This window comes from Chanodichthys erythropterus, chromosome 24 (assembly GCF_024489055.1).
Source record: "Chanodichthys erythropterus isolate Z2021 chromosome 24, ASM2448905v1, whole genome shotgun sequence".
Classification (NCBI taxonomy): Eukaryota; Metazoa; Chordata; class Actinopteri; order Cypriniformes; family Xenocyprididae; genus Chanodichthys; species Chanodichthys erythropterus.
This window is the reverse complement of record NC_090244.1, coordinates 19,071,811-19,089,142: the sequence shown is the minus strand read 5'-3', so window position 1 is coordinate 19,089,142 and position 17,332 is coordinate 19,071,811. Positions and strand designations below refer to the sequence as shown.

At 35.6% G+C, this 17,332-nt stretch overlaps 1 protein-coding gene across 1 annotated transcript; it reads left to right on the top strand.

Annotated features, from left to right (window-relative positions):
* Positions 1-61: 61 nt before the first annotated feature.
* Positions 62-9,455, top strand: anxa2a (annexin A2a). The gene is made up of 13 exons (XM_067379492.1): positions 62-158; positions 943-1,003; positions 1,253-1,343; positions 2,009-2,103; positions 2,328-2,441; positions 4,673-4,763; positions 4,838-4,917; positions 5,036-5,095; positions 5,587-5,680; positions 5,768-5,863; positions 6,771-6,829; positions 6,995-7,117; positions 8,848-9,455. Exons 2-13 carry the CDS (start codon positions 953-955, stop codon positions 8,905-8,907), a joined length of 1,014 nt encoding a protein of 337 aa, XP_067235593.1. The 5' UTR covers positions 62-158; positions 943-952; the 3' UTR covers positions 8,908-9,455.
* Positions 9,456-17,332: the final 7,877 nt, after the last annotated feature.

Sequence of the window (17,332 nt, the reverse complement as noted above, 5' to 3'; positions counted from 1 at the left end):
AGTGAGAGGGGCGTGTCATAGCAGGGTGGAGCCCACCTTCATTTGAGGACTAGACCTCGAGACTCCTGGACCGCCTCTAGTATTTAACCACCACACCCATCTCACACTTCATAGCTGGGATTGTTCTGCACAGCATCTGAGATCTGTTGATCACTGAAGTAAGTACAAATCTTGTTTCTTTAGTTCTTAAACTTCTGTATTCATTAAGGCAATTTTCAAAATAAATAACTACATGTGTTAGGTTACAAGTACAATATATTTCAAGATAAACTTTTCTCCTTTTTTTAAACATTAGCAATTTTGCATGCACATTAACAGATTTCTCAAAATAATAAAAAAAGACTTCTCAGGTTACAGCATTGTGTTAAATCATTAACACTTAAAACATTAACATTATTTCATTGTGAGAAATAGATGGATCTGCCTCACTTGCTTCAAAGAATTTTCCTAGCATGTATTCTCATGGGTGTGTCTGTTTGCTTAGGATTTCCCAAATGCTGGTTTTTAAAATGACTATTTACTGGTGCCGTTTTGTCTGATTACCTAGCAACTGCTGCACATTATGTGTAGCTTGTTGTATTTAAAAAAAAGTTCCGTCTCACAGTTTATTTTCTTGATGGTATATAACAAAATAATGTTTTTTGTTAGGAAAGCTTTGTTTAATGACTCATGGGTCATTCTGGCAGTGACTAAGTTTTTCTAAACATAAGATGGGGCAATGAAGTGCTGTTCTCCCAGTGAACTGGCATGCCCTCTGTGCTGTTCAGCATTACATAACTCTCTAAAGCATGTGATGGGACACTCAAAGCCTTCTCTCAAGATCAAGACTGCTCTCTGTACACTTTAGGTTGCAGAAAATCAATGTAAACCAGAAGGTAATTCAATTTACAGCACATAAAGCAAAATATCATGGAAATTAATAGGTGTGGCTGCTCTCCACAGGAAGTCCAGGATGGCTTTGGTTTCTGAGTTCTTAGGGCAGCTCACTCTCCAACTGGGTGGTGTAAGTTTTCATACAAGCCTTTTTATCCATAGTGAAGATGTCTGTTTTCTATGGAAGCTTGTTTCTGTCACTGAATAAAAAAATATAAAAGGTAATTATCAGATATAAATACCTTTTTGTATTTCTTTTTATTCTGTGGCAGAAACAAGCTTTCATAATTTTCCACATGATAATGTTATATATATATATATATAATTTAAATCAATAAAAAGCATCTATTTATGGCATTACCACATTGTTCCACCCTAGGGGGATCCCACATACCCTACTGTGGTGCCAGCACCCAACTTTGATCCAGATAAGGATGCTACCAGAATTGAGACCGCTATCAAAACCAAAGGTAAGCGAGCGTAACCGCTGCCCTCTACTGGAACATGATGAGGTCATGTGAGAGGGACAGATGTATTTGTGCCATCTATCTTGTTCAAGCCTGTAATTTGATGATGATGAGCCTTTAAACAAACAATAGACACTCATGTTTGTTTGTGGGCCTTGACCCGCCCTTTTTCTTTGTGTGCTATACCCCGTAATGAAGTAAAAATTGGCCACAATGGGCAGCAGTGGTAGAAGTGAGTCATCATCCTGTCTGGAAGGGATTGAACCGCATGTGGAACATTTTCAGGCCAACGCCTGATTGCAGCAACCAGATTCCTCCCATTCAGTGGCTTTATAAACTCTCAACTAATATTCTACTAAGGTTCTAAATGTGAAAATTATGATTTTGTCTGATTAACAGCTTTAAATTTACCAAACATTCCAAAAATATCCAAATAGAACAGATTTGCTAATTACATTAGCATTTTTCAAATTTAATTTGTGTCATTTTATGCCCCTAATATGAAAATTAAACATTAACATGATATATTCAATATATTTGATTCTGTCTAATTAACATTTTAAAATCACTACAAAAAAAAAGTCTAGTTTTACATAATATTTTCTTATGGCTAAGTTACATTATGATTAAAAAAAAATAAAATAAATATGATTGATTGTTTGTTTTAGGGGTGGACGAGCAAACCATAATTGATGTTCTCACCAAACGGACATATAACCAAAGGCGAGAAATCGCATTTGCATATGAGAGGAGGGCCAAGAAGGTCAGTATATATACCGTAGGGGCTTTCGCACCGAATAGTTCTAGGAACTAGCCACTAGGATAGTTCCCCGAAAACTAATTAAGTAAAATCCGGGTACTTCAGCCAGTAGTTCTAGGAACTATGAAAAGGTTCCTCCGATGCAAAAGCCCCTTATGTACTTCTGTGTTTATGTTTCCTTTTCCATTTTTTTTTTATAATAATGCTCACTCTTCACATTTCTTCAGGATATGATCTCAGCCCTGAAGGGGGCGCTGTCTGGCTCACTGGAAACTGTCATCCTGGGCCTCATGAAGAGCACAGCCCAGTATGATGCCTCTGAAATCAAAGGCTCCATCAAGGTGAACATTAAAGAGGACCTATTATGTTTTTTTGTTTTTTTTTTACATTTTCAGTTTTCTTTAGAGTGTATTGCTATTTGTATGAGCCCCTAAAGGGACATGGTGAAGGAAGAATATAAGAGATGAGAGGAAAAATGATGTCAATGCCTTCGTGTTCCCCTGAGAAACTTTGCCTTCACTCACAAAAGTTTTGCATTCCCACAAGAAACTGGTTTCGCTCGCAAAAGTTTTATGTTTCCCCCGAAAAATGTTGTTCCCTCGCAAAAGTTTCATGTTCCCCCGAAAAATGTTGCGTTCCCTCGATTTATGTTGACCGAAAAATGTTTCGTTCCCTTGCAAAAGTTTTGTTTCCCCGAAAAATGTTTTGTTCTCTCACAAAAGTTTCATGTTCCCCTGAAAAATGTTGCGTTCCCTCGTTTTATGTTGCCCGAAAAATGTTGCGTTCCCTTGCAAAAGTTATGTTCCCCGGAAAATGTTGCGTTCCCTCGCAAAAGTTTTGTTTCCCCGAAAAATTTTGCGTTTCCTCGCAGAAGTTGTTCCCTGAAAAATGTTGCGTTCCCTTGCAAAAGTTTTGTTTCCCCGAAAAATGTTGCATTCCCTCGCAAACGTATTGTTTCCCCGAAAAATGTTGCGTTCCCTGAAAAACGTTGCGTTTCCTTGCAAAAGTTTCATGTTCCCCTGAAAAATGTTGAGTTCCCTCGCAAAAGTTATGTTCCCCGAAAAATGTTGTTCCCTCGCAAAAGTTTTGTTTCCCCGAAAAATTTTGCGTTCCCTCGCAGAAGTTGTTCCCTGAAAAATGTTGCGTTCCCTCGCAAAGTTTTGTTTCCCCGAAAAATGTTGCATTCCCTCGCAAAAGTATTGTTTCCCCAAAAAATGTTTTCCCTGAAAAATGTTGCGTTCCCTGAAAAACGTTGCGTTTCCTTGCAAAAGTTTCATGTTCCCCTGAAAAATGTTGCGTTCCCTCGCAAAGTTTTGTTTCCCCAAAAAATGTTGCGTTCCTCGCAAAAGTTTTCTGTTCTTGAAAAATGTTGGGTTCCCTCGCAAAAGTATTGTTTCCCCGAAAAATGTTGCGTTCCCTCGATTTATGTTGCATTCCCTTGCAAAAGTGTTATGTTCTCCGAAAAATGTTGCATTCCCTTGCAAAAGTTTTATGTTCTTCGAAAAATGTTGGGTTCCCTCGCAAAAGTATTGTTTCACAGAAAAATGTTGCGTTCTCTCAAAATGTTGCATTCCCTCGCAAAAGTGTTATGTTCTCCGAAAAATGTTGTATTTCCTCGCTAAAGTTTTGTTTTCCCAAAAAATGTTGCGTTCCCTCGCAAAAGTTGTTTCCCTGAATAATTTTGTTCCCTCGCAAAAGTTTTCTGTTCTTGAAAAATGTTGCGTACCCTCGCAAAGGTGTTACATTCTCCGAAAAATGTTGTATTCCCTCGCAAAAGTTGTTCCCCAAAAAATGTTGCGTTCCCTCGTGTAAGTTTTATGTTCTTCGAAAAATGTTGCGTTCCCTCGCAAAAAGTTGTTTCCCTGAATAATTTTGTGCTCCCTCGCAAAAGTTTTGTTTCCCCAAAAAATGTTGCGTTCCCTCGAAAAATGTTGCATTCCCTCGCAAAGGTGTTATGTTCTCCGAAAATGTTGTATTCCCTCGCAAAAGTTGTTCCCCAAAAAATGTTGCGTTCCCTCGCAAAAGTTTTGTTCCCCTAAAAATGTTGCGTTCCCTCGCAAAACTTTTGTTCTTTGACAAATTCCAGGAATGTACACATCACAATATTGTACTCCGTATTGTACAGTATTGTACTCATTAAAATAATTCCCGCCATAGACATATGCAAAAAAATGGGGGGGCTAAGCCTAGTTGAGTTAGTAGTGTGTTGAAATTCATGGTTATAGTAAGGGGTGTGACATACAAAACGGTTGACCAAACACAACACACTGGTCTAGCTGACCAATCAGAGCACATTGCACTTTTTGGAATGAGGGGCTTCATAGAGATAGGAACTAAACAGAGCATTACTGACAGACTGGGAAGAGAGGTGCTGCAACAATGTCAAATACATGGAAAACAATGTGATTTATGAACATTCAAGCATGAAAACATTCTAGTAGACCTCAAAAACAATCAAGATTTTTAAAAAGGCCATAATATGGCCTCTTTAAAGACACTTTTTTATTGCTTAGAAGAAATGGGAGTTAAATCTACATTGTCAAGGTTCTCAAAAGCATATCTGTGTTTTCAGGGTCTGGGAACAGATGAAGAGTCTCTGATTGAGATCGTCTGCTCTCGAAGCAATGCTGAGCTTGTGGAGATTAAGAAAGTCTACAAGGAATGTGAGTATGGGAGTATTTAAGTGCACTTATTAGAAACATGTGGTTGTGATATAAACCTGCGTGCCTTATCACAGTGTTCAAGAAGGACCTGGAGAAGGATGTGGCTGGAGATACTTCAGGAGACTTTGCTAAACTCCTGCTGGCTCTGGTTGAGGTGAGCTAAACTTTTTTCGTGTCCTTCAAATAGTATGTGGAACCATTTAAGAGTCTGAATTAAGATCCTGAGAATTTCTGTTTGACATATCATTTGTAATTTCTCAAACCAACATCAGACCAAGAGAGATGAGCCCAGCTCCGTCGTTGACTACCAGAAAATCGATGAAGATGCCAGAGTAAGTTCTTGTGGTTTATCTCTCAGCATTTAATTGAAACATAAAATGATTAAATATGTGGATTTAATATTTGGAAATCAAGCATATATTAGAGAAAAAGTATTTAATATAAAATACTGCAATCCTTAATACTAAACTTCAGTTTAACTATATATACAGCTATGGAAAAAATTAAGAGACCACTCCAAGTTAAGAAATCAATGTTAAGTGGTCTCTTAATTTTTTCCATAGCTGTATATATATATATATATATATATATATATATATATATATATATATATATATATATATATATATATATATATATAAATAATACACAATATTAATATTTAACCTTACATTTTTTTAAATAAAATACATTTAATGAATAATAAATAATTTTTTTTAGAATACATTATATATAAATTGTTGATTTATAGAAATTATATATTTATCAATTTACTATTTATTTCCATTTATTTTAAATATTGCTATATTTGTATTCTGTGTAGGCCCTGTATGAGGCAGGAGTCAAACGGAAAGGCACTGATGTAAAGTGCTGGATCTCCATCATGTCTGAGAGAAGCGTTCCTCACCTCCAGAAAGGTTCGAGAGCCTTTTAAACCCCTTTTTGCATCCCATAAGATAACAGCACACATACAATTAATTTGAATTTCGTGTTTCTTTTTGCAGTGTTTGACAGATACAAGAGCTACAGCCCCTATGACATGCAGGAGAGCATCCGCAAAGAGGTGAAAGGAGATCTGGAGAAGTCCTTCCTTACCTTGGGTGAGACTTTACTTTGAAGACCCAATGAAGCTCAGTTTTCCTTCCAGTGCTGATGTATATCCTGTTGAAACAGGAAGTTATATAGCGGGATATAGCAAAGTGCTCATCTGTTTTTGTATAGCTAGCCTTTAACCTTGAATCGAGCAATTAAGACACTTTAAAAATAAATCAGTTCCAATCACTTGTTTCAATAAATTATGGTTAGAACAGGAAATGAAGTATGAGCATTAGTGAAACCAAAAGCAAAAGCACGCATAAGCTACTTGCTAATGCTAGTCAAATGGAGGTGGTATTTAATTCTGGAGGAGGGACATTCTCTTTCTTAATCATCAAACTTTTCAGTCCATTTTGCAGGAAGACAAAGTTAATTTTAAATGCGTCTATATATGTTAAATTTGTTCAACTTTAGCATACACACTAGCATTCAAACGTTTGGGGTTTGCAATTGTTTACATTTAGTCACTAATGCTCAACAAGACTGTTTGATCAAAAATACAGAAATCTTATGAAATATTACTACAATTTAAGTGTTTTCTGTGTCAGTATATTTAAAGTCAAGTCACCTTTATTTTTATAGTGCTTTATACAATACAGATTCTTTCAAAGCAGCTTTACAGTGATAACAGGAAAATAATGATTCAGTGATGCAAACAATGTTTAATTCTACTGTAAAGTAGCTCTAAAAAAGAAAAGAAAATTAATCATTTCCTTCAAAATGTTAAATCTTACTGGCCCCAGACTTTTGAACGGTAGTGTAGATTACCTTAAAACTAAGACTTTGACTAAAAGCCACAAAAGTCTTTATAAAAGGCTTTAAGTTCAAGTTGAATCCAAACTTTTTTTATGAGTCAGAAAGCTACTATTAACCCAGCAGCTGAATCTAATTTCCACATCTTCTGTTCCTTAGTTCAGTGTTTTGAAAACAAACAGCTGTATTTCGCCAACAGACTTCAAGACGCCATGAAGGTAAAATACGTTTCATCTACAAACACTTTTTATTCTTTCATGGGCTTGGAAGAAAGTATTAAAAAGTTCATCTGTAATGTATCTGCGGGTGTTTCAGATGTCTTGCAGTAGAATTGCATCAGGCGGTGTGTTACTCTTTTAATGTTGCGTATTTGTGTCTTTTAGAGCAAAGGAGCGAAGGAAAAGGTGCTGACCCGGATCATGGTGTCCAGATGCGAGGTGGACCTCAAGAAGATCAGACAAGAGTTCAAGGCCCACCACGGAAAGTCTCTGTTCCAGACCATAGCTGTACGTTCCTGTAATACTGTTTTCCAATTACTATATACCAAGGTGGAAAACTATGGAAGCTTGTTTCTGCCACTGAATAAAAAAAATTAAAAAGGTAATTGCGACTTTATATCTCACAATTCTGAGAAATAAAGTTGCAATTCTAAAAAAATAAAGCCAGAATTGTGAGATCTTTCTTTCTTTTTGTAATTATAAGTTTATATCTCACAATTCTGACTTTTTCTTGCAATTATGAGTTTATTTTTCATATTTGCGAGTTTATCTCAGCTCTGACTTTTTCTCATAATTGCAAGTTTATCTTGGTTCTGACTTTTTTCTTGCCATTGCAAGTTTATATCTGGCAATTCTGACTTTTTTTCTCACAATTGCGAATTTATATCTCTCAATTCTGACTTTATTTCTCAATTACGAGTTTATCTCGGTTCTGACTTTTTTCTCGCGATTGCAAGTTTATATTCGGCAATTCTGACTTTTTTCTCGCAATTACGAGTAATATCTCACAATTCAGACTTTTTTCTCATAATTGCGAGTTTATCTTGGTTTTCAATTTTTTCTCGCAATTGCAAGTTTATATCTGGCAATTCAGATTTTTTTCTCACATTGCAAATTTATATCTTGTATTTCTGACTTTTTTCTCACAATTTTGAGTTTATCTCGGTTCTGAATTTTCTCGCAATTGCAAGTTTATATCTCGCACTTATAACTTTTTCCTCATAATTGCGAGTTTATCTTGGTTCTGACTTTTTTCTCATAATTGCGAGTTTATCTCTGTTCTGAATTTTCTCGCAATTACAAGTTTATATCTTGCACTTAAACTTGCAATTATGAGAAAAAAGTTATATCTCGGTTCTGACTTTTTTCTTGCAATTGCAAGTTTATATCTGGCAATTCTGACTTTTTTTCTCACAATTACAAGTTATATCTTGCGATTCTGACTTTTCTCACAATGGCGAATTTATATTTTGCTATTCTGACTTTTTCTCGCAATTACAAGTTTATATCTCACGATACTGACTTTTTTTACCTCATAATTGCAAGTTTATCTCGGTTCTGACTTTTCTCGCAATTGCGAGTTTATATTTCACAATTCTGATTTTTTTCTCACAATTGTGAATTTATATTTTGCTATTCTGACTTTTTCTCGCAATTACAAGTTTATATGTCACGATACTGACTTTTTTACCTCATAATTGCAAGTTTATCTCGGTTCTGACTTTTCTCACAATTGCGAGTTTATCTCTTGCTATTCTGACTTTTTCTTGGAATTGCAAGTTTATATCTCAAAATTCTAACTTTTTTCTCGCAACTGTGAGTTTATATCTCACGTTTCTGACATTTTTCTTTATTTATTGCGCCCTTTATAACTTGCAATTGCGACCTTATTTCTCAGAATTATGAGTTCATAATGTATCTCACAATTCCAACTTTCTAACTTGCAATTTCGACTTTATTTCTCAGAATTGCATCTTTATATCTCGCAATTCTGACTTTAAAACTTGCAATTTAGAGTTTTTTTCACAAAAATCTGAATTTGTTATATAAAAAGTTCCAATTACCTTTTTTTATTTTATTTTATTTATTTATTATTATTATTATTATTATTTTTTTTTTTTTTTTTTTTTTTTATTCTATGGCAGAAACAAGCTTTCATAGAACACCAATCCTATGGGATTAGATATTGAGGAGCCTCTAAATATGTATTGCTTTGTATCTGTGTTTAATTTTCTCAGGAGCACACAAAGGGAGACTACCAGAAGGCCCTGCTGAGCCTGTGCGGTGGAGACGATTAAGTCAACCATACCAACAGAGTCTGAGAAGGACTGCGAGAAAGACTCAAGCTCTGCGCAGGTCCAGACATAGATCTCCTGTGCCTGGCCTTGAATATAGTCCCTACCCTGCTGCAGCTTTAGAGACAGGCATCTAATAAACATGCACTCGCTTAGACTGGAATTAACCATGTGTTTTCCATTAAGAAGGATTGCAACATGAACTACACTCTTAAAAATAAAGGTTTTTGGTTCCCCAAAGAACCTTTCAGTGAACACTTCTTAAAAGAACCATTATTTTTCTTTTTCCACTATGAAGAACGTTTTGTGGAATGGAAAGGATCCAGGGATAATAAGCTTCTTCAAGGAACCATTAAGGCCAATAAAGAACCTATATTTTTAAGAGTGTATGGAAGATCCAAATGTGCCATTTAGCCACTGTAAACTGAATCAGCAATAAAGTGGACTGATATTAGCGCATTTAATTTCTCGCACAAAGAATACACTTGTACTTTTCTGAACAGACAGATGTACCCCTTTTTTCTATTCTAAGAAATAAAACAAAACATTAATTTCTGCCTCTTTTTTGTCTTCTAAAGTAACAGTCATATGTTGGACTTTTTTATTTGCATTTATATGAGATTTAGGTACAAAGAATTATTTGGACACTACATTTGGACATGAATGAACAATTTAATATGTCTTGTAAAATTTTATATACACATATTACACATTTTTAAAGAGCAAGGTGTACTAGGAGATCAGTTGAAAATTTTTGATTAAAAAATGTAAAAAGGAAAAATGCTACACAAACACTACACAAATAAATGCTACTTATGAATTATTTTTATATATTATAAAATTATTTCAAATAATGTATTAATTTTTTGTCTTTAGTACTGTAAACATATTTAAAGAACATTGTCTTTATATTATAACAATATTTTTTTTTTCAAACACTATAAATGAATCTGCTTTCGCTGCCTTTGTATTTTAGGAAAGAGGTCCGTTGCATGGGAATCACTACAATTTGCTCGAATTTGGCATCAAAAAGTTGGTAAACCTCCATCTTACAAACCCAAATACTTTTTAGGCATTTTGTAAGTTGTAAATCAGCTGCAAGTAGTGGGTTGCATTTATTATGTATTTCCACTAGAGAGCGATAGAGCCACAGGGTGCGTTTGTGTGGCTGAAAGCCAGAAAACATCTACCACTTGCTGTGGGATTACTTTGATGTTTGCAACTGCCTTTTTAATTATTATTTTTCATTCAATAACAAATACTTAATATTTGATCTCCAATGAAATTAACATATTTTATCCCTTTAGTTTTAAAAGAAATTAAAAAGTAGTAACTTAGAAAAGAAAGAGTATTTTCCTGCTGTTTGAGATTCTGCTTGGAATCAAATTTAAATATGCTTTACATACATGAATTACATATCACCACATAAAGGGTTTAATTACAAAACACTTTCCCTGACTGGATACTTGAGGGAATCCAGCGTCGTATTTTAACACCCAATCATTTCCATGATAATCACCCACAACATATTGACACGCCTCAGCCAGTCCATTCATTTCACTACATAATCGGCCAACGACTCAATGTCATTTAGATGTGAATTTCCTCTCTAGACGTGCTTTATGGGAGCAATAAAACTGTTTTCACGCTGCCTTCTCCTGTTCATTCTTTGGCGAGGAGGCTTTATTTAGATGTTTTAATCATTAGTGTGTTTTGCTGTGTTTGTTTGGTGCTAATTTTTTAATTAAAAATGTTAATTTAACCTCCAGCTAACTTGATTAGCATACCAGAAAGAGGTTCCTCCACTACATCTTTCCCCTGTTTAGTTTGTGGTCTCTGAGGGTGAGATCCGCTGAAGAGTTGACAATGCATTTCTAACGGCCCCAGCAGGCCTCGTTCCTTTATAGAGAGAGAAACCTAATGAGAGAGAAACGTTCGGAGTAAGATGGGAAATAAAATGAATAAAGGGCCTAGATATCTCTCACCTCTCTCCGCACAGCCGCTTGGAGATCTTGAACTGGACAGCTTTTCACATGGATGTTGTTTCCTACAAATAGAAAGGGATGCAATTTTAGCTACTGCATAGAGGCAAAAATAATTAACAAACATTATAATTAACGAAAAAAAAAAAAAAAATAAATATATATATATATATATATATATATATATATATATATATATATATATATATATATATATATTTATATATGTGTGTGTGTGTGTGTGTGTGTGTGTGTGTCATTTTTCAAATATAGTATAGCTCAAGTCCATTAAATAATCAATCCAACTTTCGATTTTAATAATGTATTTATAGGTTAAATGTTTAAGATTAATAAATATTTTAGAATAATTTTTCATTTTTAGTTCATGTTAACTATTATACTAACTAATGTTAACAAATGCAACCTTATTGTTAAGTGTTACCATTTTGTTTTGTATAGTGGCCTTCATCCCATTATAATTATATCATCTAATTTTAAAATTAGTTACAAAATATTTAAAATTATTTAAAAACAATACCGGATTATTATTGTTGCACAAATGGGTGCATTTTTAGCTGCTGTGTTAATAAAAATATTATGTGTTTAAATATTTAATAGCATTAAATTTTAATTTTGTGACTTTTTATGCCATAATATATAAAAATGCATGCTTGAAATGCCATAATACATAAAAATGTATACTTTTAAAGATACATAATGCTTTTTTTAACCAAAAAATAAAAATGAAAAGAAAATAATAAAAAAATGCTTAAAAGATAGCTTTATAAACACTGAAATTATGCAAATAAGTAGCCTATAATAATTTGGGGGAAAATAATAAATTATTTTCATATAATAGAAGTGTAAGGAATGAGTGCAATTCTCTTACAATAATATTAGGCTATAAAAATGTTATTCAGATAACTTTTTCAGACAACTATAGAAGATCTACATTCAGATCACTAGAGGACGAAAATTCCTTCTAAAGTTTATAAGCCTTAAAATTTATTATCATTTTGAGATAATATTGATGAGGACATTACCCCTTTGTGCTGTTTTATGTTTATTGCCAATAAAAGATAAAATACAGAGTAAAGGGGGTTAAAACAGTATTTTGCAAAGCAGGCCTGAGATTTACTTCGAGCTCCAGTGACAGATTAATTTCTGTGTCATAAAGAGGAGAGTACCTCTCATATTTTTTCCGTTTTATGTGGATGTACAACATGCTGTTCTTCTCGAAGGCTCTGGCCCATCGGGACCCGCGCGGAATCCGGAGGGAACTCTCTCCCGGATTGAAACGACGCAATTTAGCACGGCAAACGCCGGCATTCAATCATTCAGATGAGACCTGGAGCCCATGAATGTCAAAGGGAGACCACATCACCAACAACGCGAGGAGGCCTCGATGAAAACACGCCGGTATGGGAAGAGAAAATGATTGACGTTTTTCAAATAGCTTGTGGTCAAGTGTGTTCAAATATGATTACATTAATCTAATGTTCGGTGAAGGGGGTTTGTCTGTGGATCTCAAAGGGAAAACAGTATCATGTAGGCCTATTGTATTTTCGTTATTTTCCGTTCACACACAGCGATTTGCTAAGCAGCGTCACTTTACTTTGCCTACCATGGACTGTAAAACGGATCACGTGAACTACTGTTTCGTATTACTGTTGAACTTGGGCTGGAATCGGAAGATGCTTTTAATATTTAGACCATATCTTTATTCTTACCTTCTATAGGTTTAGTTTGAGTAGAATTGCAAATTCAGCCTCGCTTGTGCTGTTCATCGAAACTGTGACGCGAACTTGACACATGCACACTAAAAATGTTAATTTTTGTCCTGCGCTGTTTCTCTATGACTGAAAAAAAGGCTTTGCACTTGTTTAGACTTTAGTTGAGGGTATCTAATTTCCCTCATAGCGGTTGTCTTCAGTAGTGTGTTGTTGTTTTTCGTGTCCTTTTTTTTTCTATTTCGACTGTGAAATGCTGGGCCAGTGCTGTAACCGTGTGGAGAAAATAAATAGTGCAAAAAATAAAATAAAAAAATGAGTACAAGGCACATGCAAGTTGATTAAAGCCCTGGGTATACTTCGTTTTTTTTTTTATTTGACTCATCCGCGTACACAGGCGTTCGACGCATGCGCAGTTTTGAGCAATCTCTCGCCACGAGTTACAACACACATGCTGCGTTCCAATTCGCCTACTTATACTACGCCCTAAAAGTATGTACTCTTTCTGTGAACAAAAAGTACTTACTTTTGAGTGTGTAGCAAAAGAGTAGACAAGCTTTGGGACATACTAACACGTCATACAATCGCGTCAATTCTCTCTGTCGCATCCTGTCACCGTAAACTGGCCTGTCAATCATCTTACATTCTCCACATTTCATTTAGCTAATTTCCTACCGTATCGGAGAGAAATACAGCACGTTGATCTGCAGTCGCAGGTCTTTCATGTGGAGAACTGTCCTCATATTTATGCATAATGATGCATTTAAAAGTTAATGGCCATTCGGATCTTTATAAAAGTCCACATTGGTATTTGCAGATGAAAAATAACACGGGTAACATTAAATATATATTTTCTATCAGGTTAAAATGATTATTAGTCACTCAAATCTCTCAGCGTCGATCGCGCGTATCCGCCATGTTTTGTAGTTTTTTAACACTTTTTACTCGTGTTTGTAGTTCTGAACTGAATCCTCGTCCAATTCGCAATGGGTTGTGGGCAATATTAGCCTTTATAGTGTGCACGGATCCACACTTCGAAAATCTACCGGAAATAGTAGACCATCCGGGGACTTTTGGCATACTCTTTTCAACATACTATGTTTTGGGACACACTTATTTTAATCTCACATACTATTTAGGATGGATAGTATGGACATTGGAACGCAGGGACCTTCTTCCATGCAAGCTAACTAGCTAGCTAGCTAGATATCAGTCTGTTAGCATTGTTTGAAAATATCGTCATTCGGTAAAACCGAAATTTTGGTTAAACTGAATGACTTTTTTGGTGACAAATTTCGTCCATCTTGTTAAAAATGACAAAAGCAGTGTTAAAGGGTTAGTTCACCCAAAAATGAAAATGATGTAATTTATTACTCACCCTCATGACTCGTTATGAATCAGCGTGTTGAATCAGCTGTTCGGAGCGCCAAAGTCACTTGATTTCAGCAGTTTGGTGGTTTGACACGCGAATTATGATTCAACACAAAATATCCATAACGCTCCGAAGCTTCCTGAAGCAGTGTTTTGAAATCGGCCATCACTAAATAAGTCGGTATTTTTTTTTTTTTGGTGCACCAAAAATATTCTCGTCGCTTTATAATTAATATTGAAGCACTGTACTCACATGAACTGATTTAAATATGTTTTTAGTACATTAATGGATCTTGAGAGAGGAAATGGCATTGCTTTCTATGCATGCTTCACGGAGCCATCGGATTTTAACAAAAATATCGTAATTTGTGTTCCGAAGATTAATGAAGGTCTTACGGGTGTGGAACGGCATGAGGGTGAGTAATAAATTACACGATTTTCGTTTTTGGGTGAACTAACCCTTCAATTGATTATAAAAACCACATAATCTCATTGTTAACACTTAATAAAACTAAATTAAATCTCCATTATGTTTTTTTACACTTTAAAAAACCTTATTCGTCAATGACCCATATACTCTGCAAATGGTAAGGCTAGTATGCTAGAACATAGCCAATAAAAACAGACAACACTTGGTTGATTAGTTGCTACAGTTGGCTATGTGAATGTCCCTTTAGAGAGCACAGCTGTTCAGATGCTAGTAGACGGCAGTCCTCATGAAGAGGGGGCTGTGTAATACAGATTTCGTCCCCTCTTGTCGTCTGTATTGATGCCCATGGCCTGCCTGACTACTTGTGCAGTGCTGGGTATTTAATTATGGACTAGACTAGGGAAGTTCCCAGTCATAATGGGACATAGTGTGCTTGCTTATGTCGGTGTGTGTGCATGTGTGATCCCATGTCCTCCAGCTAGCAGCCTTGCTGCTCGCTTGTTCTCTGGAAAACAGTATCTCCACAGGCTAGGCCAGAAGAGCTGCTCAACATCCTCACCAGCTACCTAAAACACAAGCAGTCTGAGGATGCCAGAGTTTGATTAATATTTCCTTAATTCTCATTATTTTATATTTCAAAGGTCTCGGCTGTCCCGTGGGTTCATTAGTGGTGTAGTCGGCGGTGCGTATGGTAAACACCGACCCCAGCCTCTGTACTCTAGCCTCTGGGCACACGGGCTTCGCGTAAGGACTGACGTGTTGAGAGGTGGCCTGTCTCCAGCAGACGCTCTCTCTGGATGGGAAGATGGGGTTGGTGCCTTTGGTGTTGTCATGACAGCTTCCTTTTATGAAGCTCAAACTCAGACAACAGAGGAAGCTCTGCTAAGAGTCATTCTGTCACCACGGCACAGGCTATGACTGAAACAACAGCACTGAAAAACACTGTTGTCCTTCCTGTCTTTGTTGTGGGGACTGTATACAATAATTGACTCATGGTTGAATATTCCTTAGTTGTAAGTTTTGTGGAGATATCCGTTAGCATTCCCATTCTTCTCAATGGCAGTTTCTCGGCTAGGTAAAGGCCCTGAAATGCTTCAAGCAGGCTAAATTGAAGAACAAACTGGTGTGACGTCATTTAGAACAAAATCAGTTTGTTTGAAGTTGTTTTTGTGAGTTCGAACCACCTTGCCAAAGCAAACTTTCTGAAAAGTTCGCTCCGGCTTTTAAACATCTTTGAACTACCATTGGTCCATGGCCTTTGAACACCTTTGAACTATCATTGGTCCATTATGTAATTGGTAGTTTTGCTCTGAGGCTTCACCTTCTTTGAAGTGAAAATCTTCTCCAATACTTTTTTGCTGTTCAGTCTGTCGTGGACAGTCCTGAGTACAAATATAGTAGAAATTGAAGTTTTAATTATAACTGAAAGCAATACTGACACTGTTTTTATATGTTTAAGAGTATGTTTACATGACAACTATGTACTAAAAATTAAAATGTTTTTCCTTCGCGTTTTTCGCGTACAGATGACAACATTGTCAAAAAGGTCACCGTTTAAGGATCCGCCAAAAAAACTAAAAATGCTGCATTATGCTTCCAGGCCAGTAGTTGGCGATGTCACTTTTACTATAGACTGAACATGTTTGAGCAAACAGTCAAATTTGAATGATTAACTTTACACCATTTGCTACAAACTTGATTTCTGCTTACTGATATCTATATTTAATATAGTTATATTATAGTATATTGTTTGTATTATAGATCAGTGTTTCCAATTTTTAAACTTCGCTTTATAATTGTGCTTGAAACTCGTAATTACGATATTTCTGACTCCACTTGAAGGGCACATCAGTCACGCTTTTAAAGTCACCATGAAATCAAAATTGCCAACTCTTATTTTTAGTAGAATATTGCAGTATTTACTATATACGGAAGAGGATTAGGGCCAAGCAATAATAAAAAAAAAAAAAACAACTCGAGATTAAAGTTGTTAAATTTTGAGAAAAAAGTCGAGATAAAATGTTGAGAATAAACTTATTAAATTACGAGAAAAAACCTTGTTAAATTTCAAGAAAAAAGTCGAGATAAAATGTTGAGAATAAAGTCATTAAATTACGAGAAAAAAGTCGTTAAATTTTGAGAAAAAAGTCGAAATAAAATGTTGAGAATAAAGTCATTAAATTACGAGAAAAAACCTTGTTAAATTTCGAGAAAAAAGTCGAGATAAAATGTTGAGAATAAAATCATTAAATTACGAGAAAAAAGTCGATAAAATGATGAGAATAAAGTCATTAGATTAAAAAAAAAACCCTTTTGGAACCTTTTATTTTTTTTTTTTTTTTCTAAAAGGGGGGAGGTATACAGCATGGACATGCTAAATTTAGCTAAACATAACTTTAGACTAGTGTGTAAATGTTTATTGTAATATTATTGCATGTATGGTTAACTGTATTTGTTGGTGGAATAGAAATCTGTTCGCATATTTATTGATTGAAGCACTGTGCTGTATCTCTTAACTAATACTGTGCTGTGAAACCAAACTATACTTTAGCCAAAGAAAGGAAAATGGCTGGAAACACTAACTTGTCCTGATGTGCTGAACAAAGAAAGGGCGGGTTCGTTGGATTCCTTTAGTGAGTGTGATCAGCAGTATGTAATGCTTTAGGCCTGTCTGTTTGAGGGCTGCTACAGGGAGCCCCGTCTTTCTCCCCTGTGCGCTGACGCTTTGAGATCTCCCTGTGGCAAAGCCTGGGTTCATCCTCTCTCTTTCTCTAGCTTGCTCTGCCTCAGCCTCTTTTCAAGCCGCAAGCAGTGCTATAGCAGCATTACTGCACACTGAAGACTTGGAGAAAAGGAGTCTTTTTTTCCAAAGGTTTGCAAAACAATAGAGAAGCCTGAGTGTTGTTTGGACTGGT